General features: G+C 41.5%; 1 protein-coding gene across 2 annotated transcripts in view; it reads left to right on the top strand.

Annotated features, from left to right (window-relative positions):
- The window catches only part of LOC132829113 (SH2 domain-containing adapter protein F-like), a 303,308-nt gene that overhangs the window by 85,310 nt on the left and 191,529 nt on the right, over positions 1-26,469 (top strand). For both annotated transcript variants that reach the window (XM_060846432.1, XM_060846431.1), the window contains exon 3: positions 1,265-1,394. In XM_060846432.1, the coding sequence (XP_060702415.1) occupies positions 1,265-1,394 (130 nt within the window). The remainder of the gene's footprint in view (positions 1-1,264; positions 1,395-26,469) is intronic.

Genomic DNA, 26,469 nt, shown 5'->3' with positions numbered 1-26,469 from the left:
ATCAAACTTCTATCTCTAATCTCAACATTCATCATGTTCCTTTCCTCAGTGAAAAGTAATGCAAAGTAATCATTCAGAATCTCACCCATTCTCTCAGATTCAGCATACAGTCTTCCTTCATTATCCTTTAGTGGACCAATCCTTTCTCTAGTTACCCGGTTGCTTCTGATATAAGAATAAAATGCTTTGGGATTTTCCTTAATTCTGCTAACTAAAGCTATATCATGACCCCTTTTAGCCCACTTGATTCCTTGTTTAAGACTTGTCCTACTCTTCCGATATTCCTCCTGGGCCCATTCTGTTCTCAGCTGACTAGACCTTATGTACGCTTCCCTTTTCCTCTTGGCTAGTTGTACAATTTCTCCTGTCATCCATGGTTCACGAATCTTGCTCTTCCTATCCTTTGTCTTCAACGGGACATGCCTATCCTGCACTGCCGTTAACTTATCTTTGAAAGCCTCACACATTTCAAATGCGGACTTCCCTTCTAATAGCTATGTCCAATCCACATTTTGCAGCTCCTGCCTAATTTTCTTCCCTTATTTTCCAAGAAAAACGTTTCCTTGATAACCCTATTTAAAATACATTCGCAGAAAGCTCTATTGCACTGTATTTATCAAGGCTCTGGGTCCAATCTTTTCCGAGTTGACATTAGATTAGATTCCCTCTCGTGTGGAAACAGGCGTTTCAGCCCAACAAGTCCACACCGACCCTCCGAAGAGTAACCCACCCAGACCCGTTTCCCTCTGACTAATATACCTAATACTATGGGCAATTTAGCATGGCCAATTCACCTGACCTGCACATCTTTGTGACTGTGGGAGGAAACCGGAGCACCCGGAGGAAACCCACACAGTCAAGGGGAGAATGTGCAAACTCCACACAGACGGTTGCCCAAGGCTGGAATTGAACCTGTGACCCTGGTGCTGTAAAGCAGCAGTGCTAACCACTGAGCCACCATCCCACCCCAGTTAGCATGGCAGAAGGGCCACCATGATTGGACCTCTGTGACCCCTGGAATCAATCTAAGATTAACTCCTAGATTCTGTGTTGAGTATTCGTGATGAGCAGTGATATTTCGCTAGAGCACTCAAGACTGCCGACACTTAGAATTTACAGGCAACCATGTAGATTGTCCGTTTAAATGGGGTATCATCAGCTAATTTGGACTTAAACCCCTCAAAAATGAGAGGGGAAATAATTTGCTCAGAAACCTGGATATGTAATCATTTGAATCATTCACCGACATGCTCTCTTTATCCAGACTCTGGCTGAGGACGATTATTCCGACCCATTTGATATCCGACATGAATCCAGAGGAGAGCTGAATGATAAAGAAGAAATTGAGAACAATGGCTACATGGAGCCATACGAAGCACAGAGAGTTATAGCAGGTGGGTGCAATCCATATTTTAAGTTTAATTGATAAGGATGCACGATGAAGGGAGTGCTTCCGAATTTAATCTGAAGGTCAAGGGGTTAATTTCCTGTTTGAATATTGCTTTCAGCAGAGAAGGTTAAGGGGAGAATTAACAGAGCTGCTCAAAATTCTGGGAGGCTTTGATAGGTCTTATATTGCATGGTGTTATGGTGTGGAAGGATCAACTTGAAAGAGTGTTGGAAGTAGGTTCAATGTTAACTTTCTAAAGATAAATATAAACTTGAAAAGGAAACAGTTTAAAACTTGTAGGAAGGAGCAGAGAAGTGGCACTGATTGGACAGATCTTTGAGCCGGCATATATAGATGGGCTGTATCACCTTTTTTTGTGCTGTTATTCTGTGATGTATCGTTTAAATATCATCATCCGAGATCAGGGTGTACAGGATGTTTGCAGAACACATTGGCAATTGAAGTCTATAATGATCTTTTCTCAATACTCTGTTAAAGTTTCCAGTTGAAGTACTTCATTGAAGATTGTAAATGTTTTCAAAAGTTTGTAAAATAAAGGTTTATGAAAACTTGAATTACATCCTGAGAGTCAGGCAGCATCTATGCAATTCTTGGTTCTGATGCCACACCACACCACCATCGGTAGCTTCACAACAGAGCAGTCTTGAGCTGCCAATCTACACAAGGGATGAGCTAAGGAAAAGTAATTGCTGAGCTTTTCATACTGGCTGCAAAATATTTTTCAAACTATTTTCTTTATGACCTAACATGAAATATGAAGAGGTTCAATGAATTTCAAAAATTTCTCCATTTATGGTGTTATGTATTCTGTTCACTATCCATTACCTCAATTCACACCATCTTCTCTCCTGTCACTTTCAACAGTTGCATTTTGTTAAACATTTTTTTCTGGGATGTGGGCATTGCTGGCTAGGAAAGCATTAATTACCCAATGGACAAGGTTAACCACATCACAGTATATCTGGAGAGACACATCGGCCAGATCAGGCAGATTTCTTTCCCTAAAGGGCATTAGTGAAGCAAACAGGTTTTTACAGCAGTTAGCTAGCCAGCAATTTATTCCAGTTTTATATTAAAGTCAAATCTCACTATCTGCCATGGTAAAATTCGAAGCCCTGTTTCCAGGTTATTAGCTTGAGTTTCTAGATTACAAGTTAAGTGATGTTGCCACTATTCTTCCACCTCCTCTTAGAGTCGCAGAGGTATACAGCACGGAAACAAACCCTTAGGTTCAACTCAGCCAAGCCGACTAGATATCCTAAATTAATCTAGTCCCCTTTCCCAACATTTCCCATATCCCTCTAAACCTTTCCTATCCATATACCCATACAGATGCCTTTTAAATGTTGTAATTGTACCAACCTCCACCACTTCCTCTGGCAGCTCATTCCACACACTCACCACCCTCTGCGTGAAAAAATTGCCCCTGAGGTCCCTTTTAAATTTTCTCCTCTCACCTTAATCCTATGCCCTCTAGTTTTGGATTCCCCCACCCTGGGAAAAAAAGACCTTGATTATTTTAACCCTTCATCTCAATTTCCACTGGATTGTGCAATTTATTTAGCTACAAACTGTATTGAGGTATTATGAGGATGTGAAAGTCATTACATAAATGAGAGATCTGTCTGTCTTAATTAAAGAGACTATTGGCTGTCACTCAGGATGATTGGAAACAATGGAACTTTGCATACTATTTTCAACTCACTGAACTGATTCATATTTGCTTTACTCAAGAGACTCACCACTACAGTTTGAATGCCTTAATCAAGGCAACTGGAAATTGCACATCTTTGCAAGATAGGATTCTAAGAATCCCCTTAATCTAATGTCTTATAAAAGATATCGGACTCAATCAGCCTTCGCAACCCAGTGCTTGTGACCGTAAACATTGTCACTTGTAATAGATTGGAGTATCATGGAGTTGTCTGAGCTTCTGAACTAATTCTGAATAGATTGTACTGAAGTGATTTATTATATTGTACTAATACTATGTTTACTTTTTGTTGTATTCAATCCTGGTGGAGTTTAATACTGCAATCTGTCACATAGCATTGCTTGCTAGCCTTTAACAATGTACTTAATTGTTTTTTAATGACTCCTGGAAATACTGATCTCCTATTGTTGACACCAAGTAATCTCCAAACTAGTGGAACATCTACCACTTGTTATTTAAGAGCACTCAAAATCAACCAATTATTTCCATTATGACTGTTCACTAAATGAAGAGTCAAATCTGAGCCACAATCTTCAAATGTCAGTGGATAAATAGATAATATTGCCAAAATGCCAAGTATGGTAAATCAGCTTATGTGTAAATTGGGAGGGATGGAAGCATTAAAACCATTTTAGAAAGTAAAATTGAACACCAACGTTTTGAAAATTGACACCCACACGTGGACATCTGAACTTTAACCCTCTGTTGAATTAAACAAATTCTTTCACGAGTCACAGCCAAGCTTGAACCCAGGAAGCTTTGAAATCATCATTCTTGTCAAATGTTATGTTCTGGTTGCCAGTGTCAGCATAACTCCCTTTGTTGCAGTCCTGTCAAGCAGTTCAGCTGTTTGTGAGTTGAAGCCCAGGGCTTGGAGCCATATGCAGCCTGGTACTCCCACGGAACATTCAGACAGTGCTGCATTGACACAAGTATCATCTTTCAGGCAAGGTAAGACCATAAGACATAGGAGTGGAAGTAAGGCTATTCGGCCCATCGAGTCTATTCCACCATTCAATCATGGCTGATGGGCAATTCAACTCCACTGAGCCGCATTCTCGCCATAGCCCTTAATTCCTGTGACCTCAAGAATTTATCAATCTCTGCCTTGAACCAATGTCCTAATTGTCTGTTCAGTTGGATTCCAAGATGCCTTTAAGGAGGAGCAGGGGGTTCTTCTGATGTTGCACCCAAAGTTTTCTCCTTGCTAGCACCAGTATTAAAATTTGTGGGATCCTTTTATGCACCAGGTGCCTATCATACTTGCTGTCATATCTGTGGTGAAAGTGAGGAATGCAGATCCTGGAGAATCAGAGTCAAAATGTGTGGTGCTAGAAAAGCACAACAGGTCAGGCAGCATCTGAGGAGCAGGAGTATCAATGTTCCGGGCATAATGAAGAGCTTATGCCCGAAATGTTGACTCTCCTGGTCCTCCAATGCCACCTGACCTACAGTGCTTTTCCAGCACCCCCCCACACCTTTTGACTATTCATATATCTGTATCAGTGCATTTCAAAATCATTTCATTGTGTGAAGCTTATTGTTGTATTTTAACTTGACAACATGAAAAGACACCAATTAACCCCTTGCAAGGAATTGTAATCATCAACATGCATCATGTCCCAGAGTCAGTAGGCACGTGTCATCAGATGCTTTCCCAAACAGACCATTTTACATTGGGTGTTTGATGAAGTTTACTGTGAATATGTTGGTTTAATACTGGGATCATTGGAGCTGTGGAAAAACCGCTCTGTGTAACTGCTCATCTCTCACCATCCTACTACATTCAGAATCAAGGACAAATACCTGCAGTTAATAATTAAGAGGGGAAACGAATTGGCTTCTGGACAAAAACAAGGACACTTGGGCAGTCCTAGGAATGTGTGATACTCTCAGGTCAACAGAAGAGTATCCAGCAATCTATGTCACCTTATTTGGAAAACGGAAAGTGAACAACATCTGTGATACTACAGGGTTGTATATTTTGTCTGTGATATCATATATATTGCTTTAGCCAGACTGCAGGGACACATCTGTCCTCCATTATATAACAGTACACATTGTTCCTGTTATGTTAAACAGTGTACATTATATCCTTTAAATTAAGGTTATGTTAAGAAGCCTTTTGTACTCATGGTAGCATCTGAAGGAAGGACTGTGATGTGAAAGGGACAAAGGATGCTAAAGCTTTGTATTCAGCACCAAATCTGAGCCATCCTTAACAGAATTGAAGTTTAACTTGACACCCAATGTTTTAATTTTCCCAACCCAACCGTCCCTCTAGCCATTCTTCCACTGGCACTAGTTTAACTGTGGCGACCCACAATCTATAGAGCAGCCTGTCTAATTTGCACCGCCAAATCTGGTCCCATGATCTCACAAACTAGTTTGATACAGGCCTATGATTCTCACACCAGAATGAACCATCTGGATTTAAAAGTCTAGCCTCAGGCAACCTATTTATTCAGAGATGCCAATTTGGTGCAATCTGAGTTCAGCATGCGCCGGTGGATAAACTGGTTAACTTCCAGGTCACACAATTCTGGAATTTTAATTTGGATTTAATGGAAACTGGGGAGAATTTATTTCAAAGACCTCTATACTCAGTGGTTAAAATTGTTTGGCGCTCTCCACTGTCAAGTGACCTCCACACTCTCAACTTCTGTCTTTCCCACTGTTTCGGTAAATTGAGAGAATCCATTTCACAATGATCAAGGAAGACTTTATTCATACGGCTCAGCAGGAGTCAAACTGCTCAATGATTTATAGTGACTGCAGTGTACTTTCATTCATGCTAAAATGATGGGCAGTACAGCCTCATTCGGAACTATATCATTTTGTTTCTAAGTTCTACTATAATTTGTGTACAGACCTAAGATTTTCTACAGCTCCTGACCTTGTTTAAAAAGTTATAAATGTCTCTCCATATTTACTCTATAAAGGAAAGTGTCCATGCAAACATTGGTGGGTAAAATTAATTTCATTGTGACCAGTTTATATAGGCAGCTTTCATTATTAATGTAGACATAGGAATGAATAATAAAAGTCTATCAAAACAAATACAATGTATGATATTAATATTGGGACTGAATTGTAACTGTATGACCTGGTCCACTGCCCCTCTTCCCAGAAGGCTACAGATGGGGCGAGAGTCCGAGCTAATTTGTCTATTCAGTTTGGAATAGCATTGGATGTCAACCATTCAGAAAAGGCTGCATTATCCTCCCAATTTTATTTATTTCTTTATTTTTTGTTTTCTCTTTTCCCTACCTACTTGTGCTGAAGAATTTGTACATAAGATGGTACCCTGAGAGGCGACTTGTAAACTTTTCACTGTACTCATTTGAGTACATGTGACAATAAAACTGGTTCAGTTCAATTAGCTAATGGAAAACAGTGAGGAGGTGATGACCTAGTGGTATTATTGCTCGACTGTTAATGCAGAGACTCAGCGAATATTCTGGGGATGCAGGTATGAATCCTCCCACAGCAGATGATGGATTTCAATAGTAAAAAATCTGGAGTTAAATGTCTGATGATGACCGTGAATCCATTGCTAATTGTTGAAAAGAAACCCATCTGGTTCACTAATATCCTTTAGGGAAGGAATCTGCCATCCTTACCTGGTCTGGCCTACATACGAATCCAGACCCATAGCAATAAATAATGACCTAGCACCTGTGAATGAATTAGAAAAAGATGTTGCACAACACGAATCCCAGTGTAAAACCTGACTTAAGGAGCTACAGGTTTTAATTTTTTTCCCCTCAATTTGTTGACCATAATGGTCAGTCACTGAATATATTCATACAGATTGTGAATGCACTTTTAACAATAGGACATCAACGTTTATTAAACACAAAATGAAATAAAACATCAACTCTTTTATACTATATAAGAGCTATTTGAAATAGTTGTACTACAAATATCAGATATAAAGATTTAATCTTTTTACCCTCAACAAGAACCCTACAGATACTCCACCTCAGTGAAAGGTCACACTGTTTCCTCTTTCAACATCCTTGTCCAGTGGCATGGCTATCACTGACTTCCTTCCAGCAAGCATCTGTCTCTTTCTCAGACTCTTAAACAGTTCACTTCTTAATAGTGGTTCCTTAAATTTCTCTTCCACAATTTCCTGTTTCTGTAGCCTTTCTCTTACTGATATGAAGCTACATAGGACTTAGTTTCATCTTCCCTGACTGTTTGGTAAACTACTAGACTGCACTGCTGCTGTAACAGGCCCTTTCCTTTAAAAGAAACTTGCACATTTGCTGACCTGCTGAATGTATCTGTCTTTCTAAAGAAACTGGTTTCTGTCTCCTCCTCCACCCCATTGTGTCACAGGATACCCTGTTGCTAGACATCATGACTTCCTGGAAATCAAACCCCTCTCTTCCCAAATAAATGTTAAGATTCAACAAAGTTACCAAAAATCACAATTTGCCTTATTGCTCATCAGGATAAAAGCAAACTTTATAGCTCACCACAAATAATAACATCTCTTCTGAGATTCTGTAAAGTTAACTTTAACAAAAATAATGAAGGGCAGGATTTTTAATTTGAGTAACTTTGCACCTTTTAATATTCAAACACGCACAAACTCTCGCACAAAAGAAAAAGCATTAAAAACACAAGTATGCATTAAGGGAAAAAGCCAGTCAGATGAAGACAGTTCTGCAGCAACAGCATAAAATTATGTAAGTTGGTTTACAATCCTTTTTCTCTCCCCAGTGATACCTTGATGTAATCTGCATGGTAATGATCAGCCTGAATTTCACCGGTTGCTTGGTTGGACCTGGGATCTTTTCCTTATGAGCTTTGGCATTCTTCCTTTCAACCGCTCTGAATGAAGTTTCTCCTGATGAAGGGCTTTTGCCCGAAATGTCGATTTCGCTGCACCTTGGATGCTGCCTGAACTCCAGAATCTGGTTTCCAGCATCTGCAGTCATTGCTTTTACCTCTTTTCTCCTGCTGTGTTGATTGAGACCAAACAAGGGTGCCAAGGTGGCTCAGTGGTTAGCACTGTTGCCTCACACCTGCAAGGTCCCTGGTTCAATTCCAGCTGCGGGCGACTCTCTGTGTGGAGTTTGCATATTTTCCCAGTGAATACGTGGGTTTCCTCCGGGTGCTCCGGTTTCCTCCCACGGTCCAAAGATGTGTAGGTCAGGTGAATTGGCCATTCTAAATTGCCCGTAGTGTTAGGTGCACTATTCAGAGGGAGGTGGGTCTGGGTGAGTTACTCTTCGGAGGGGTCTTGTTGGGCTGAAGGGCCTGTTTCTACGCTGTGGGAATCTAATCTAATCTAATTCTTTTGAACAATGGAACAGAGAGGTAGATGTTGATATTGTAGGTTTCTGGGGCTTCTGTCTTCTGTTTTTATTCCCCCTCACAGGGTAAGTCGGACACTGCAGAGAGCCCAATCAGAAGGTGGTAACTATGCTGAATTCTCCTGGACCCATAACGACTGAAGCCAATTGAAAAAAGGCAATCAAAAGACTATCTCTGGAGTTGACCTTGATCCCCATTGTACAGGAACTCCCCACGAACCACCTCCATGACTTTTGTTTCCCCAGCCCCCAATGCCTCATCTTCGCCATGAACATCAAATCCATCTGCCAAGGCGTGGGCCTTCAAGCACTCCATTTCTTCCTCTCCTGCCGACCCAAACAGTAGCCTTCCACCAACACACTCATTCGATTGGCTGAACTGGTCCTCACCCTCAACACCTCCTCTTTCAAATCTTCCTGTTTTCTTCATACCAAAGTGGTAACCTTAGGCACCTGCATGGGCCTCAGCTATGCCTTCCTTTACATCAGTTACGTGGAGCAGTTCATCTTCCACAGTTACACTGGCACTGTCCCCCATCTTTTCCTCCACTACATTGATGACTGTATGGGTGCCACCTCGTGCTCCTTGAAGAGGTTGAACAGTTCATCAACTTCACTAACACCTTTTACCCCGACCTCAAATTCACCTGGTCCATCTCGGACACCTTCCTCCCCTTCCTGGACTTCTCTATCTCTGGCGACCGACTAATCACGGACCTCTAATACAAACCCACCAACTCCCACAGCTACCTGGAGTACACCACCTCCCATCTCCACACACACAGCCCACCCCCACCCCACCATATTAATGCTATCCCTTCCTCCCAATTCCTCTGCCTTCACCATATCTGCTCCCAGGAGGAACAATTCACTCCAGGACATCCCAGATGACCTCTAACTACAAGGACTGCAATTTCCCCTCCCACATGTTCAACAATGCCCTCCAGTACATCTATTCCACTTCCTGCACCTCTCCCCTTAAACCCCACCCTTCCAACTGTAACATGGATAGAACACCCCGGTCTTCACCTTTCACCCCACTAATATCTGCTACAACATATTATCTTCCGCCATTTCCATTACCTACAGTTGGGTCCTCCACCAGAGATATATTTCCCTCCCCACCCCTATCTAGATTCTGCAAAGACCCTATTCTCTCCGCAACTCCCCCATTAAGTTCATGCAAACCTCCCCCCCCGTACCTTCTTATTGCCGCCGCAAGAGATACAAAACCTGTGCCCACACCTTCCTGCCTCACCTCTGTCGAAGGTCCTAAAGGCTCCCTCCACATCTGGCAGAGATTTTCCAAACACCTCATCCACTGATTTGTTGCTCTCTATGTGGTGTCTCCTCTGTATTGGGGAGACAGAATGCCAACTTGTGGAATGGTTCAGGGAACAACTCTGGGACCCAAGCACCAAACAACCCCACCACCCTGTGGCCAACCATTCAACTCTGCCCTCCAAATCCATCAAGGACGTGCAAGTCGTGGGCCTCCTCCACTGCAAATCCAAGCTACCCTGCAACTGGAGGGAGAACACTTCATCTTCCACCTTAGAATCCTCCAACCACATGGAATCAGCATTGACTTCACTCATTTCCTCATCCCCCCCCCCCCCCCGCCCACCCACCTCATCCCAGATCCAAACCTCTACCTGCCCATCTTCCTTCCCACCTATACGTTCCACCTTCCCCTCCGACCCATCACTATCACCCCCCACCTGCAAATGCCTATTGCCTTCCCAGCTACCTTCTCTCACCCCCCACCCACATTCCTGATGAAAGGCCTATGCCTGAAACATCAACTCTCCTGCTCCTCGGATGCTGCCTGACCTGTTGTACTTTTTCGGCACCACACTTTGACTCTAGAGTTGCCCTGCTTTTATTTAGTTGCTGCTGCTTTGGCTGGGCACAGTGCCATCTAAAGTAACATTGTTGTACATGTGTTGGTTTCCAGCTGAACACAGCTTTTTCTTCCCTTTAAAGCCGTGTCCTTTCTTCAATTTCTAGTGTCCAGCCAAAAAATAAAAAGATACAGTTTCTTAAACTAGGCAGCACCTTTGTTCTCTTCTACCCTTGTTCCAAAGGCCCTGAACCATTCACCTCAAGAGTTTAAAAGTCTCATTTAAATGTATCTAAACAAATGACCAGACAACACAAAGGCTCTGACACAAACATGAAATTAAAAATGTCTTGTCTTGTTAACACACTTGGTATAGATATACAAATCAAAAGATATACATTTTTTTCCCCTTTTAGAATACAATATTCCAATTAATAATAACATTCTGTAAAGCTTCATTGCAACTGACCATCTCTCCTTCAATAAATTCCAGTTTTACAACAGCCTGTAATTAGATACATGGACACAATGCCAAACTGTGAAACCCTTTCAGACAAAGTACCCAATTAGCCATGAAGACAGCCATAATGAGTGATACTGTGAACGTGATTGAAGAGATTGATCTTGAGAGGTTTTTGAATGTTCAGAAACAGAGACTTAGTTCCAAAATAGACTGCACCCAACATAGCTGAAAGCACTGCCGTAACAGTGGACTGAAGGGGACAGTGAGGCACATGCAAATGGACAGATGCAGAAGGCTAAAACCTATTTAGGGCCGAAAGAGGTTCCGGAGCTGGGAGGGCTTTATCGCATTCTGACATTTATGCATTTGGAGGATAGAAGTGAGGGATAAATTAATTTAATGTGATTGAAGATACATGTGGCAGAGTTTTCCAAGGTAGTTGGCCTGCATTAATAAAATACTTCTAATTGCATTAGATTTAATTAGATTCAAACCTTGAACCATCAATAGTGGAAGGCCAAGTTTCTAAATAAGCTTGATATTTGTATACTTTGATCTATTTTCCATGTCTCCATTGGTCTAACTTTTGTGGATGATGCACTATTACACATACGCCCATGATTGGTTGCACAAATCTTGATGGACAGGAGCGCAAGTGACTGTTTCATCCAAAAAGCCGATGTGTACCACATGCTAAAAATGTCAGAAAACTATAGCAGAGAGGGATTTGGGTGTCCTCATGCATAAATCAAAGAAAGGTTGCTTACAAATTCAGCAGGTAATTAGGAAGGCAAGTGAACTGTTGCCCTTAATTTCAATGAACTGGTGTATAAAACAAGGAAGTCTTGCTCGAACAATGCACGGCACTAGTTATACAGAGGTCACATCTAACTAACTGTGGCATCAAGGATCCCTAGCAAATCTGGAATCGATAGGAATCAGGGGAAATCTCCCCTATGTACCTGGTACGTAGGAAGACAGTTATAGTTGTCTTTCATCTCAGCTCCAGGACATCTCTGCAGAAATTCCTCAGGGTAGTTCCTGGGCACTGCCATCTTCAGTGCTTCATCAATAACTTTCCCTCCAGTAGAAGTTCAGAAGTGGGGATGTTCACTGATGATTGCACAATGTTCAGCATCATTCACCACCCATACTGAAGCAGTCTATGTCCAAATGCAACAAGACCTGGACAATATCCAGGCTTGAGCTGAAAAGTGGCAGGTGACATTCACATCGCACAGGTCTGAGGGTGTAGTGCTGGAAAAGCACAGCAGGTCAGGCAGCATCCAAGGAGCAGGAGAATTGACTTTTCGGGCATAGCCCTTCTTTAGGAATCCTGATGAAGGGTTTATGCTCGAAATGTCGATTATCCTACTCCATGGATGCTGCCTGACCGGCTGTGCTTTTCCAGCACCACACTTTCGACTCTGATCTCCAGCATTTGCGGTCCTCACGTTCTTCTAGTTGATTTTAACACTACACAGTTGCCAGGCAATGACCATTTCTTACAAAAGAGAATCCAACCATCACCCTGTGATATTCAATGGTGTTACCATCACTGAATTCTCCATTATCAATATCCTGGCGATTACTATTGAGAAGAAACTAATCTGGACTTGCCATATAAATACAGTGGCTACAAGAGCAGGTCAGAGGCTATGAATGTTGTAGCAAGTAACTCCCCCTCCTGAGTTCCCAATGCTTGCCTATAAAGCACATGTTGGGAGTGTAATGGACTACTTTCCAGTTGCCTGGACAGTGCAGTTTCAACAATACTCCAGATGTTTAACAACATTCAGGACAAAGTAGCCCTCTTGATTGGCACTACACCCACAAGCACTCAATAGTAGCAGTATGTACTATCTACAAGATGCACTACAGAAATTCATCAAGGCACTTGCCATTCCTGTGACCACTTCCATCTAGATAGACAAGGGCAATAGATATATGGGAACACCACTAACTGCAAATTCCCCTTCAAGCCACTCACCTTCCTAACTTGGAAATATGTCGCTATTCCTTCAGTGTCACTGGGTCAGAATCCCAGAATTTTCTCCCTAACAGCATCGTGGGTCAACTTGCAGCACATGGACGGCAGCTGTTCATGAAGTCACTAATCACCAACTTCTCTAGGGCAACTAGGGATGGGCAATAAGTGTTGACCCATCCAGCGATGTCCACATCTCTTGCATGAATAAAAATAATCAACAAAAAACAATTATGGTTTGGAGGAGAATTGAAAGAGGATCTGTTCAGAGTATTATTTTGTGCTCTTCCTGGGTTAGATTGGACCAGACTTCATCTGCCAGTTCAAACTAATGTCTGCAGCCCTGCTAAATATTTCACAACATATAGGCAGATGTCTGCCCTTGTGTACTACAATCAATTATAAATGTATATTTGTCTTATCCTGGAGCACTATAGCTGTCATCTAATCCCATCATGACTAAGAATGGCGCATTAATGTGCAGTTGTTTTACAGTGTCATTAAACTGCTGAGTACAGAGTCTCCCCTTTTGTGTATAACAAGATACAAATTGCCATGTCACTCTATTGTTATCCCCCTCCCTTTTACATTTTTCTCTTTTCCCTTTCACAGACCACAATCAATAGATACTATTACATTACAGTGGTGTAGCTGACGGAAGACAGCCCAGTTTTCCTCTTTTCATACTGCTCAGTATAGACAGTATATCTGCAAACATGAAGGTGCTTTGAAATTTCCCACGATCTGCAATCCTATATCAGGGGAGCATATCATCCATGTGCCATCAAGCGTCTCTCCCCTCTGGCTAAACCTGGTTCTTTTACAATTACAGAGCACACAAACGTGAGTTGGTGAATCTAACATTGAATTAAGAGGGCCTGTTCAACATCAACCTGAGGGATTGATGGTAATAAGTTGCTGAACATTGAGCTGTCATTGCCTGAAGTGGTAGCCATAGCAGATTCAACAGTAAGCTCAAAAAGGGAATTGGTGGGGATACACTTGGAAAAGAACTAAATTAAATTGGTAACTCTTAGAAAGAGTTTGTATGGGTACAGTGCACTATCACACCTTTTCTCTCCTAGAAACCCCCAACGATTGTATAAGTGCTGTCCCCTTTACACTTCCCATCAGATTTTTGATGAACAATTATCTAGAGACAGCATTAGCTTGCTCTCTCTCCCATGGATGCTGCTTGACCTGCTGTGATTTCCAGCATTTTTTTGCTTCCTGCGTTGTGTAATCCTATACCTCACATTTCCGTTATTTAATGTACTACATGGTACAGGTGGCACAACGCACCCTTTTGTTCAGTATGGTCTATGTTGTGGTTAAGTCCACTGAACCAACTGAAAAGCCTCGTGAAGATTCATTGCTATCTTTGCTCCTTGTTTGCATTGGTCTAAGTTTCTGATACCCAGTGGGGAACAATGTGCATATTGATAGTGTGGAGCTGGAGAAAGCACAGCAGGTCAAGCAGCATCAGCTGCCGTGCTTTTTCCAGCTCCACAATTTATCAACTCTGACTTTCCAGCATCGTGCTATCTCCAACACTGTCCACATAAAATCTTCAGCAGAAGGTAGGCTCAAGTTTTATTTAACCACAGAGGTTTATTACATATTACTTAATAGTTATTACATTACATCTGAATTAAATGCTAGCCTCACCAGAAACTATCAGGCTTCTCTTAAGGGCAAGTAAACATTACCCTTTGATATATGGACTTAACACTTCAACTGGCCTGGAACAATGGCTAGAGCACAGAGACATGCACTGGTTAGCTCCTGGGAGAAAGTGAGGACTGCAAATGCTGGAAAAGCTGCATCCGAGGAGCGGGGCGGGGGGGGAGGGGGTGGGGTGGGCAGGCAACATTTTGATTCTTGATGAAGAGCTAATGGCGACTCTCCTGCTCCTCGGATGCTGCTTTTCCAGCACCATACTTTTTGACACTGGTTAGCTCCTCCCGGGATCAGCATTTTTAATATCCTAATGGGCGGTGCTTATCTTGTGTCAGTTAACTCTTTTAGGTACCCACGCAGGCACGGGGAGAATGTGCAAACTCCACACAGTCAGTCGCCTGAGTCGGGAATTGAACCCAGGTCTCAGGCGCTGTGAGGCAGCAGTGCTAACCACTGTGCCACCGTGCCGCCCACCATTGCACAAAGCAGGAAAGTTCCAGATTGCAGCCCTGGTTGATGCTTTGTTAATGGACCTCACATGATGGAGTTAACACGCATGGTCCTGGTTCAGAGACAAGACACTTAGCCCCAGTGGAGAGTGAACAGCACTCAGCATAAAATCAATATCTTCAAACAATGAGGGGAAGAAATTTGAAGAAAATAAAATTAACGCATTCCATCAGCCAAATCCTATTGGTCTTCATTCTAATGATACTTTATTGATCTCCAGCTGAGCTGCTGACTTTCTGTCTTATGTTTTATACCTACTCATGTACAGAAAATGTAATTAATTCAAAATCTCAGACCTGAGACTGTTTTAAAAGGAGCCTTGATGGCTTGTGGAGAGAGATTCTGAATTTAAAAGGCTCCCCTGTGCAATGTTTAATATTTTTTATTGCTTGGGTTTTGAATGGAAATTGAGTGCAGCATTGATTAAAGAAAAGCTCCCTGTTGCAGTGTGCCATCTCCAGTAATGTATTCATCTTTATTTGATTCTCAAGTAGAACCTCATTTCAAAATGGATGAGCAGTTTTCGAAATAGTCAAGGGGGTGGGGTGGGGGGCTGAATTTTTTCTTGTTCATATTCTTTTGAAAGTCCTGGTGAGTACAAAATAGGAATTCCTATAACCCGTTTATACTGAAAGACTGGTTTTATAGTATAGCCTGGGGCTGCTCTCGGTGTGAAATGCAATCCTTTTAAAGCTCTTTTATGTTAGAAGAGTGAAGTTGACAGTGAACACACAGTTCGTCTCCTGTCTAGTTGACCAGCAGACAGAAATGAGCCAGCTTTCATTAATCTAGCACTAAATAAAGATGGACTCACATTTATATAGTATATTTCACAATCTCTTTGCAGCAGTTTACAGCCAATTCAGTAATTTTGAAGTGTAGTTACTGTTGCAATATGGGGAGACTATAATACCTGTCTCTGACCAGAAATGAGTGCCCATTGGCAATGCAGCCGCAGTACATGTACAGCTGATCCTAAAGACAGTCTGTTTAGAGAGAGGATGATCAGAGGCACACATACAGCTCAAGAACATCAAATCCTTCTGCTGTATTATTAAGGATGAACTTGCTGAATGTGATGCAAAATAATTTCTGACTTGGAAAATGTGATTGCATGTGGAAAGGGATTGTGGAGGCCATACACAGCTGCTTAGTTGGTAGCTAATGATGCACTTAAGCCTAGTCAGGGTCTCAAATCCCAAGGTGGGTGATTATTTGTTTCATTTATTTGCCAAAGAATGCATTAATTTACAGAAAATAGAATGAATCCTTTTGATTGTATTTGTTAAAGTCATGTTTTAAAAAGAAAACAAAGTTCCAAATGATTTGAGGATTCCTAATTATAAATCAGCACAACATCATTGCTTGCATGGTTTATATTTTAATTTACTCCCTAATTTCAGTTTGTATCTGGAAATTTAATTCAGCATATCTGGCTAGTTGAAATGATAAGAGTCTTGCAGATAGTGTCAGTCACAGTGAATCAATCTGCGCATGGGCAGACAGTTATCCCCCAAATGGGGCAGTATGAATAGACAGCCATACAGGCAACACTGCAGCCAATTCCCACACAGCGATTCCCCTCAAACCACAATGTGATAATGGTGATGTTAGTCCAGGGCCAAATGTTGGCCTGGATAGTAGGGAGAACTCCCACACTTTTCTTTGAGATAGTGCTGAGTTTTTTTAGTCTAACTGAAACAATGGATGCTTTAAAGCCTCACCTGAAACACAATATGGACTGGATCCCTGAACAGTGGTTATCACTGTCTGATTGCCAGTCTACTCCTTTTCTCCAACCTCCTGCAGGAACTACGTATTCCTGGCCAGACTTCCAATCTCTAAGTTTTAAATTATATATACCAACAAGAACAGCTTCTTCCCGCCATTATCAGACTTTCGAATGGATGTCTCAAATGTTAATTCTGATCTTTCTACACCTTCTGGGGCTGTAACATTGTATCTTGCACACTGTTCTGTTACCCTGTTGCCCTTTATTTGGTACGATCTGCCTATATAAATACGGAACAGCACTTTTCACCGTATTTTGGTGCACGTTGAACAATTAGTGTTGGGAGACATGCCACGTCCTTTTTACACAGCGGGTCAGCGAATGAGAGGCTAAGATGGGTCAAGTGCAGGGGATGGTGAGAGGGGCAAAGTGTCAGATCAGAGTGGTGTCACAGTTGAGTTTTGAGCTGGGTGGAATTAGAAGAGTATCTGTGGGGAGTCATGAGCTGGCGAGGGAGTTAGTTTAATAATGAAGATTTCATACAGATTTTAACCCTTATTACCTTTCCTAATTAAAACAAAATCCCTTATGCATTGGTACCACCAGTGTGGAGGGGAGACAGCTCCACCATATAAGCAGTGAGGAACACAAATCCTGCCTGGATCCCTGGTCCTCCAGTTTGCTACTAGATGGCATCTCCAGGGAGAGAAATAATTTTCACTGCCTGTGGAAACTAAAAGGTCAAGTGGAACATTCTGGCCATTTCTGATTGATATGGGGTCTTGTTATAACACAATCTACTCCAACTAAAACAGGTCCAATAATTTCCAGCCAACACCTGTCGTCAATCCAGGAAAAAGAAACTGGCTGATGTAATGAGATAAAGGGTGCCTGAGGTCAGAATAAAATACCTTCCCTTTTGTGTTCATCTGTGCAGAATAAAAATGTTATCACAACCCAAATGTTAACATTGTTGTGGACCAGACCAAACCTCCTCAAAATATATTGAAAAGCCATCTAGACCCTAACTTTTTTTTTAATTTTAAAGATAAGTGTAAAGTGTTGCATTTTAGGTGGAATTCGGTTGGTCAAATAGCTCGATATTAAGCAAAGCACACAATTTTTATAATGCAGTTAAAATACCGACAAAATGGGAAAAAGAAGAATTGGCTTAACTGTAACTTCATCAAAATGCTTAACAAAATAATAGTTCTATTAACTACTACTAAACAGTAACTATTCCAATATAGTAACATCCCATAAACACACTTCTGGCAAAGGCAAAGACAGTAAAATAGATTGTTGAGCAGGCAATTCTCTGGTCCAGGAGGAAAAACATCAAGAGAAAATGGCGTGTGTGTGTGTGTGTGTGTGTGTGTGTGTGTGTGTAAGAGAAAGAAACACAAGGAAGAGATGCTCTGCCACTTCTGCTACTAAACAAAAAAGCTAAAAGTCCTGGTTCTTCGGGAGCTTGATGCCACCTATTCAGGCTGCTTCTATTGTTCCAACTTCAAAAAATTCGCAAGGCCTCATAAGCTGTTTATTTTATTGGATTCAGATAGACAGCTTGACACCTCTGTCTTAAAACCTCTGATTAAAAAAGAAACCAAGACAAAATACAACTCCGAAAGCCATAGAATGGTCACAACATTATCTAAACACCCTTTTTGTCTGTTTCAAAGCTCTTCCCTATTTTACGAGAAAAGACCGCTCTCTAATATTCCCTCGTTATTTTGTGAATTTCATTAACTTGTCCTTGACAGTTCCATTCTGTGAAGTGTAGTGTTAAGCTTTATTTTTAAACCAGTTAGAAAATGGAGGAGAGCATTTATTGATTTTCTATTTCCCCCATAATTGACAGCTGCCTCCTCTCAGCGTGTGCTTTCCCATCACTCGGCTGTTGTGTATGATATCCACAATACTTGTGCGGTGTTGGATTCCTTTTTGATACTTACTGGATACACTTTAAGTTCTAATTCATCACAGTATGTTCATTGCACTGGTCACATCAGATCAATAACAGTCACTCTTGGACAATTCCAATTCCTCAGCCTGAGACTTGTTTATAACATTCTCAAATACACTCACAAAATTGATGGATAAAGCATTAAAATCCCTCCCATTTATTGTATCTTAGACTGGACTGGAGCAGTGTATATTGTTCAGGCAACCAAGCAGAATATAATATTTGCATCATAAGACACAGGAGTTCCCCATTTACTGGGCAGTGGGCAGCTTTCTGATATTGTTTTTTGTGTTAACATTTCTCCACCTGTAGCTTGAACATTTCACTTGGATCACAAACCTGAATCCAAGTTACTGAAGCCGTTGTTCTCTTGTTATGTTCCTTTTTGGAGGTAGCTCAGTGGTTTGCACTGCTGCCTCACAATGTTAGGGACTTGGGTTCAGTTCCATCCTAGGGTGACTGTCTTGTGTAGAGTTTGCACATTTTCCCTGTGTCTGTATGGGTTTCCTCCCATAGTTCAAACCTGTGCAGGTTAGGCGGATTGGCCATGCTAAATTGCCCATAGTGCCCAGGGCTATTGAGTGGATTAGCCATGGGAAATGCAGCATTACAGGGATAGGTTATGGGGAGTAGGTCTGGTTGGAATGTTCTTCAGAAAGTTAGTGTGGACTCAATGGGCCAAATGGCCTACTTCTACACTGTAGGGATTGTATGAACTCCTTTTCCATCAATTACACATACTGACAGTAAATACAAATGGCATTTGCTAATCTGGGGAGTATGGATTCAAATGAACTTTAAGTGTCAATGCTATCCATTCTACAATGCCTCATCTCCATGGCTGAATTTCAGAGCTGAAGACTAATGTTGGTCTCAATAAGTCAGTTGAGCATGCAGAGGGACAAATCAAGAAATAACAGTAAATTACACTATCTACTGACCTGTCACCCACCTGGGATAGGTATCATATGATGCAAGTGTACATTGTTCATCAATACTTCAAGCTGTTTATTAAATGTTTCTGAAGGTTGTGCTACAATCTAGCCCAAACATCTATTCGACATAGACTTCTCTCCTCCTCATGTTTCACCTCTCATTATAACAAGGAGAAAGTGAGGATTGCAGATGCTGGAGATCAGAGTCAAGAGTGTGGTGCTGGAAAAGCACAGCAGGTCAGGCAGCATCCGAGGAGCAGGAGAATCGACATTTTGGGCAAAAGCCCTTCATTATCTCTGCCCCTTTGGCTAACACGCCTCATTCCTGATGAAGAGTCTATGCCTGAAACGTCAATTCTCCTCCTCCTCGAATGCTGCCTAACCTGCTGTGCTTTTCCAGCACTGCACACTAGTCTCTGATTATAGCATGAAAATGTGTTGCTGGTTAAAGCACAGCAGGTCAGGCAGCATCCAAGGAACAGGAAATTCGATGTTTCAGGCCAGAGCCCTTCATCAGGAATGAAGGGCTCTGGCCCGAAATGTCGAATTTCCTGTTCCTTGGATGCTGCCTGACCTGCTGTGCTTTAACCAGCAACACATTTTCAGCTCTGATCTCCAGCATCTGCAGACCTCACTTTTTACTCTGATTATAGCATCCCTATTCCTGCCTCAGGTGATTGAGCACAGACAAGTATTACAATGGATTTTCTAATTCTGTTTGACTCAGAACCAAGCCTCATAGTTGGTCATTATTCCATCATCAGGATAACTTTAAAATATTTTGAACCAACCCATTTGGATATGTTGTGACACACCTCCAACACACAGAGGATTTGAGCTGGACCTTCTGGCTCAGAAGTAGGGACACTACCAGTGTGCCACAGAACCTCTAATGAAGATAGCTGCTATCGTCATTTCTTTGTTATTGGCAATGTGCTACCTATGTTAGGTAGGGATCAAATAAACTCAGCCATACTGTCCCTCAAATCAATAAACTGTTTACACGTCTTTGCTTCAATTAAGCTCAACACCCATTCCATAATCAAAGTGCACTCTACTATGTATGGTGCATAGTTTGAGATCAACACTCATGAGTCAGGCTGGATATTGTAATTGTTTTACTCTGCTGAGGCAGAATCTGACATATGAAAAGATATTAATTAGATTCCTCTCAATCACACTACACAATGAAGTGAGCCTACTCATGCCAATTTACTGGAGCTGAGATTGATGAAAGGATGACATTAATTTATTGCGCAGTGATTTACATTAACCCTTTAAGTCCTGACAGCTCTCTTCAGCTCGCACGCATTCAATTGATCTAACTATTCTGAACACACTGGTTATTAATGTGGTCATAAAGCTGGAAATGCAGGGCTTAACGATAAAGTCACCACAAGTGATGTCAGGAATCCACTTTTGGAAAGAATGTTTGCACTCCTTTCTGACCACATCCCCTCACCTTTCTTAAACCCCTTTTAGCTGGCTTCTGATTTGTTAAGTAGGGAGTTAGTCTAAGGGATCATTCAATAGAATTGATGCTTCACACCAGTTCCTATTGTTTGTGTATTCACTCATATAAGTGACTGCAGTCTACCTGATCATCAAAACTGTCCTCTTGATGTTGGCTGAGGTGAATAGTCCACAGCAATTAATGGTCACTAACAGCTTATTTCTTCACGCCTCGAGCTAAGGCCAATTGTCACAGCTTTAAAACTCTCCAGGAGGGAACAAGCAGCTCAAGGGAATTGAAGTTGGTGTGTCCTTTCTAAAGCTCTGAGTGCTATTCAGCCTGTTGCATTTATCAACTGCTTCATGGGGTCGGGGGTGGAGAGGTGCAGGACTGAATCTGCCTCCAGCCCGGTGTGTAACTGCTGCATGTCGGTGGAAAGACTGCGTTTGCAACTCCCAAAGGATTTTGGCTGTTTCACTGCTACAGGTTTGGAAGTGCTGACCTAAATCTGACTGCATGCATTCTAGACTGGCTTGTGACCATTATGCTGACAGTCTCCTGAAATCCGACAGGAATGAAGGTCTTTAAATGTGTGATGAAGGGAACCCTGGTGCACTATCGAAATCCAGGGTCTTTTATAATGGGAAGCCCTGGCTTGCAATGATCACCAAGGCCTGCCTTACTACTTCCCTCAATCTTGATGATAGAAGGTGAAGGGTCTGCTGTCCATTGAGTAAGTAATCAGTTCAATAAAGGGAGTGTTGCCTCTTTCAGTTCAATGGGAAGCCATTGAGAATTTGCATTCTTTTAATTGGGCCATGTGGAATTCCTGGCTTTGTGCACTCCTGAAAGGGTCTCATGATATCCATTCCATATGCGATCTAATCACAGATCAAAAACTCTGTGCATCACACAATTTTACTTTTACCCTGTATTGTAAATTCATAAGAAGTCCCATAATTCATACCCTTTTTCAAAACCCACTGTAAGTTTAGGTAGATCTGGAAGTTTTCAGTTTGGTGCAGTGCTGAGATAGCTTGTCTTAGCCAGGTAACATGGCAAAGTTTGCAGCTGAGCCTCAAATAACCTCGGGTAGGAAGAAGAACAGTTTGCCTGGATTCCTGATCACAAAGTCCTATGCTGGAAAGTGCACACATGTGAATGTTAAAGAAGAACAGAATGTTTCAAATAAAACTGGCATTTATCTAGCAACTTTCAAAACCCTAAGATGTTCCAAAGCTCTTTACAGTCAATTAAATACTTTTAAGGTGTAATATCTGTGCCAATGTAGAAGACACACAAGCCAACTTGAACACAAGATGCCAGCAAAGCATTGTGATCATGTCCAGATAATTTATTTTGGTGATGTTGGTTATTGGCATTAAATGGGGCATTGGCAAATGGCCAATCTTTGATGGTGAAGCACTTGGGGATCTCCTGAAGCCAATAAAAATGAAAGCAATTGTTTCTAAACATCCAGAACTCAACAAAGTATTACCTTTGACTCTTGTTTCTGATCCGTGCCTTAAGTCCTCTCCAATGTCTTCCTTTCCTTTCATGGGGAGATCACCATCTTACTGGGTTGAGCTCAATCATTTTGACATTCATGCCCCTGGGTCAGAAGGTGTAGGAGTCAGAGTGCCAGTGAGAGGAGCTTTTTTATCTGCCTTCAAACTAGAGAATCGTGTATATTAGATGCAAATGTGCACCCGCCTCCCTCCCTGATTGGATGGGTTGCAGGCCTATTTAAATCTCCTTCTATATTGAACTATTTGCCCTAGTGGCAAATAAAAAGATGTATACAGGAATCAAATGAGGATTCGCTTTGGAGTCAGTATGATTGAAAGTGGCCCAGGGAATTTCAGTACTCTCCACCTTCCACCTGGCGATTGTGTCCCTATCTTAGCCCAAAGTTTCCAAGTATTTAACTAACTTGGTACAGGCTGTTATATTATCCTGGACCTCTTCTCTGCAGGTGAGACTAGTGCTGTGCTTTATCCAGGGATGTTATGGAGCTTATTGAAATTCTTGTAAATTTGCAATTGGGAAATTAGACAGCTTTTTCTCTCCCTGTTCTCATTCTCCCTGTGTTATTCCCATTTTGTTCTCTTCCTCTCCCACTGTCCTTCTCGTACTCTCCTGCTCATTCGCATTTACCATTGTGCACAGTGGGACATGGCAATAATCTACCCAGTTACATTGATGACTTCATTAAGGTCAAGCACTTGTCACAGATGTAATAGTTATGTGTCAAATTTAGAACTTCCCTAAGAGATTGATCACAGCAGTTCCTGGAAAGTCAGATAATTCCATCTGTTTAAGACATTGATTTTTATGATGGAAGTGAAAAAACTTTTCTATATATTCCCTGTAAACAATGTTTAACATGTATTAATAACAGGTGATAGAAGAGATTGTTGACAATGCTGTCCAATAGTTTTTACACTGCAATAACCTACTCAGTGATGCTCAGTTTGGGTTGAACCATAGCACACTTGGCTCTTGACCTCATGACCTCCAATATGGACAAAAGAGCTGAACGTGATCTGAGGTAAGAGTTATTGCTCTTATCACCAAAGCAACAACAGGTCTAGTATGGCATCACAGAGTCCTGTCTGTCATTACAATGGCTTTAAGAGGTGTACTTTGTCCTTGTTTTTGTTTTGAAGAAAGTTTTTAAGGCACAGGTGTCAAGTTGTCTATTTGACCCCCAATAAAGTAAACAGCTCGTGAGCTTCTTTTTCAGAAGTTAGAACAATAGAAGCAGCCTGAATAGGTGGAGTCAAGCTCCTCCAGAGCCAGGATTTTTAGTTTCAGTTTTTCAGTAGCATTTGCTCGGGTCTTGAGGCTGGGTTTGGAAGCTGCAGTATATCTATCCCTGTTACACTCTCTCTCCGAGTTTTCTCTTGATGTTTTTCTACTGGACCGGAGAATTCCCTGTGAGACAATCTAATTTACTGAATTTGCCTTTGCCAAGAGTGTGTTTATGGGATGTTATTATCTTGGAACAGTTATTGTTAAATAATCTATTAGTCTGTTAAGTTTTCCAATAGAATTAATGTTTCCAATTTCATCTTTCTTTTAATGTATTTCAACTGTAGTGTATGAATAAAGTGTGTTTTCCTTTAAATCTGGTAGTTTGATGAATTGAACTGCATCTGGAACACAACACCTGGCACTTGGCTTTAAAATAAAAAAAAATACAAGTATCTAGGCTATCCTCTTAATATATTTTGAGAGGATTTGGACTTGTCCCTAACACCTGTCAAAATCGAAATCAATGGGATTCGGGGGTATGAGTTGGTGTTATACTTAGCACAAAGGAAAATAGTTATGATTGTTGGAGGTGAATCATCTCAGTTCCAGGAGTTCCTTGGGGTGGTGTCCTCAGACCAATTATCTTCAGCTTATTTATGAATGACCTTTATTCGGTTGTAAGGTCCAAGCTGGAAATGGTCACTGATGTTTGCTCAATGTTCAGCACTGCATTCAAGTCCTCACAAACTGAAGCATTCTGTGTTCATTCACAGCTAAACCTGGACAACATTCAGGCTTGAGGTGACAGGCAACAATTAACATTCACACTGTACAAGTGCAAAGCAATGACCGCATCCAACAAGAAAGATTCTGACCAGTTCCATTTGACATTTAATGGCATTGCCATCACCGATCTCTCACTGTCAACATCCTGGGGATTGTCATTGATCAAACATTTGAACGGTACTGCTGTATAAATACTGTGATTGCAAGACCAGGTTTCAGGCTAGGAATTCTCTGAGTAACTGACCTCCAGACTCTCCAAAATCTATCCACAGTCTACAGGGCACAAATCAGGAGTGCCATGGATGCTCCTTGCTTGCCTGGACGAGTGCAACTCGAACAGTACTCGAAGCTTGATACCAAAAAGCGCCTAGCAGCCCAACTGATTGATAAATAATGGGCCAACTCAAACACACACTTTCTCACTACCAATACACAGTATGTACTATCTGCAGGGTGTATTAAAGAAACACAACAAGGCTCATTTCAAGTCTGCGACCTCTAACATCAAGGACAGCAAATGCATGGCAACAGCAGCATAGCCTGTAAATCTTCCTCCACTCTAAATTGAAAAAGTATGGCCTACTTCTTCACTGGCCCTGAATCTAAATCCTGGAACTGTCTTCCTAACAGCATTGTGGGTGTACCACAATGACTCACCACCATCTTCTCAAGGGTAAATAAGGATGGACCAGCAATTACTGACCTTGCCTGCAATGGCCACATCAAATGAAAGGATTCTGCTTGAATAGGCCTGGTTTTATCTTTAATAAAGGGATTTTATTAAGAATCTCTCAACTTGAAAAATAATAAAACTCCTTGTGGTCTTTTCCACTGATATTTTTATCCTCTGGAAAAAGAGGTATGTCTCATAAAATATGACATAGACCTGACTGTGGTGTCTCAAGGTGCGTTTGTTCATTTGTTCTGTGAAGAAACAGATCTGCTTTAGCTCCATTCATCGACTCCCACATTTTTGTAAAAGCTGTTCCTGATTAGATTCATTCTCACTGAGCTCTCTGCCTGATGCATTCCTCATTAGCTCAAATAATTTCACTTCATTTCACTTCTTGAGAGCAAGTGCTGATTGTTAGTTCATTTGCCTGAGTATTACATATTTCTATTCAAATTAGGTTTGACTTGCCTGGAGCTTAATCAACTTTACTGACATTACATTTCGCAGTAATTTTGCTTTTCGTATCCTTTTTGTCATATTCAAAGTTTGATAATTGATGTGCTCTTACCTCTGTGTAAGGAGGTTTTAGGTTCAAATTCTGCCCCTTCTCTCCAGTGCCAGCCTTGTCTCCATTAGTAACACACTTCCTTTTGAGTCACGATATACCAGGTTCAAATCCCACTTCAGGGCTTGAACACTATCAAAATTAACAATTTGATGTAATACCAGGGGGATGCTGGAGGCGCTGTCTTTTGGATAAATCATTAGACTGAGTCTACTTGAGAGGATGTAAATGATCCCATGGCACTATTTCAGAGAAGAGTGGGAGAGTTATACCTGGTGTCCTAGCTGATATTTATCTCTCAAGCAACATCATGGAAGCATTACCTGGTTGTTATCTCTCCACTATTTTGTGGAAGATTGCTGTGTGCAAATTGGCTGCTACATGTCAAAAAATCAATTGAACATAAATAGCTTTGAGTGCCTGGTGATTGCAAAAAGTGCTATATAAATGCAAGTCTGGCTTTCTTCGTTTCACTGTATTGTGTAATGTCAAATAGTACTCCAGCATAGGACTGAATGAAACTTAGAAACTCCAGGGTGGGTGTTACTTGTGGTTCGTGAACAATGGAGAGTATATGGTTTGCAGCCCAGCGAGGAGGCTGTGGAACATCTTTAAAAGGTCAATAGGCCTCAGTTATGTGTGGGATCTTGCTGTGAACAAATTG

This window comes from Hemiscyllium ocellatum, chromosome 28 (genome assembly GCF_020745735.1).
Source record: "Hemiscyllium ocellatum isolate sHemOce1 chromosome 28, sHemOce1.pat.X.cur, whole genome shotgun sequence".
In the NCBI taxonomy this organism is placed as follows: Eukaryota; Metazoa; Chordata; class Chondrichthyes; order Orectolobiformes; family Hemiscylliidae; genus Hemiscyllium; species Hemiscyllium ocellatum.
Note: the sequence above shows the minus strand (reverse complement) of the source record. Positions and strands in the feature narration are given on the sequence as shown.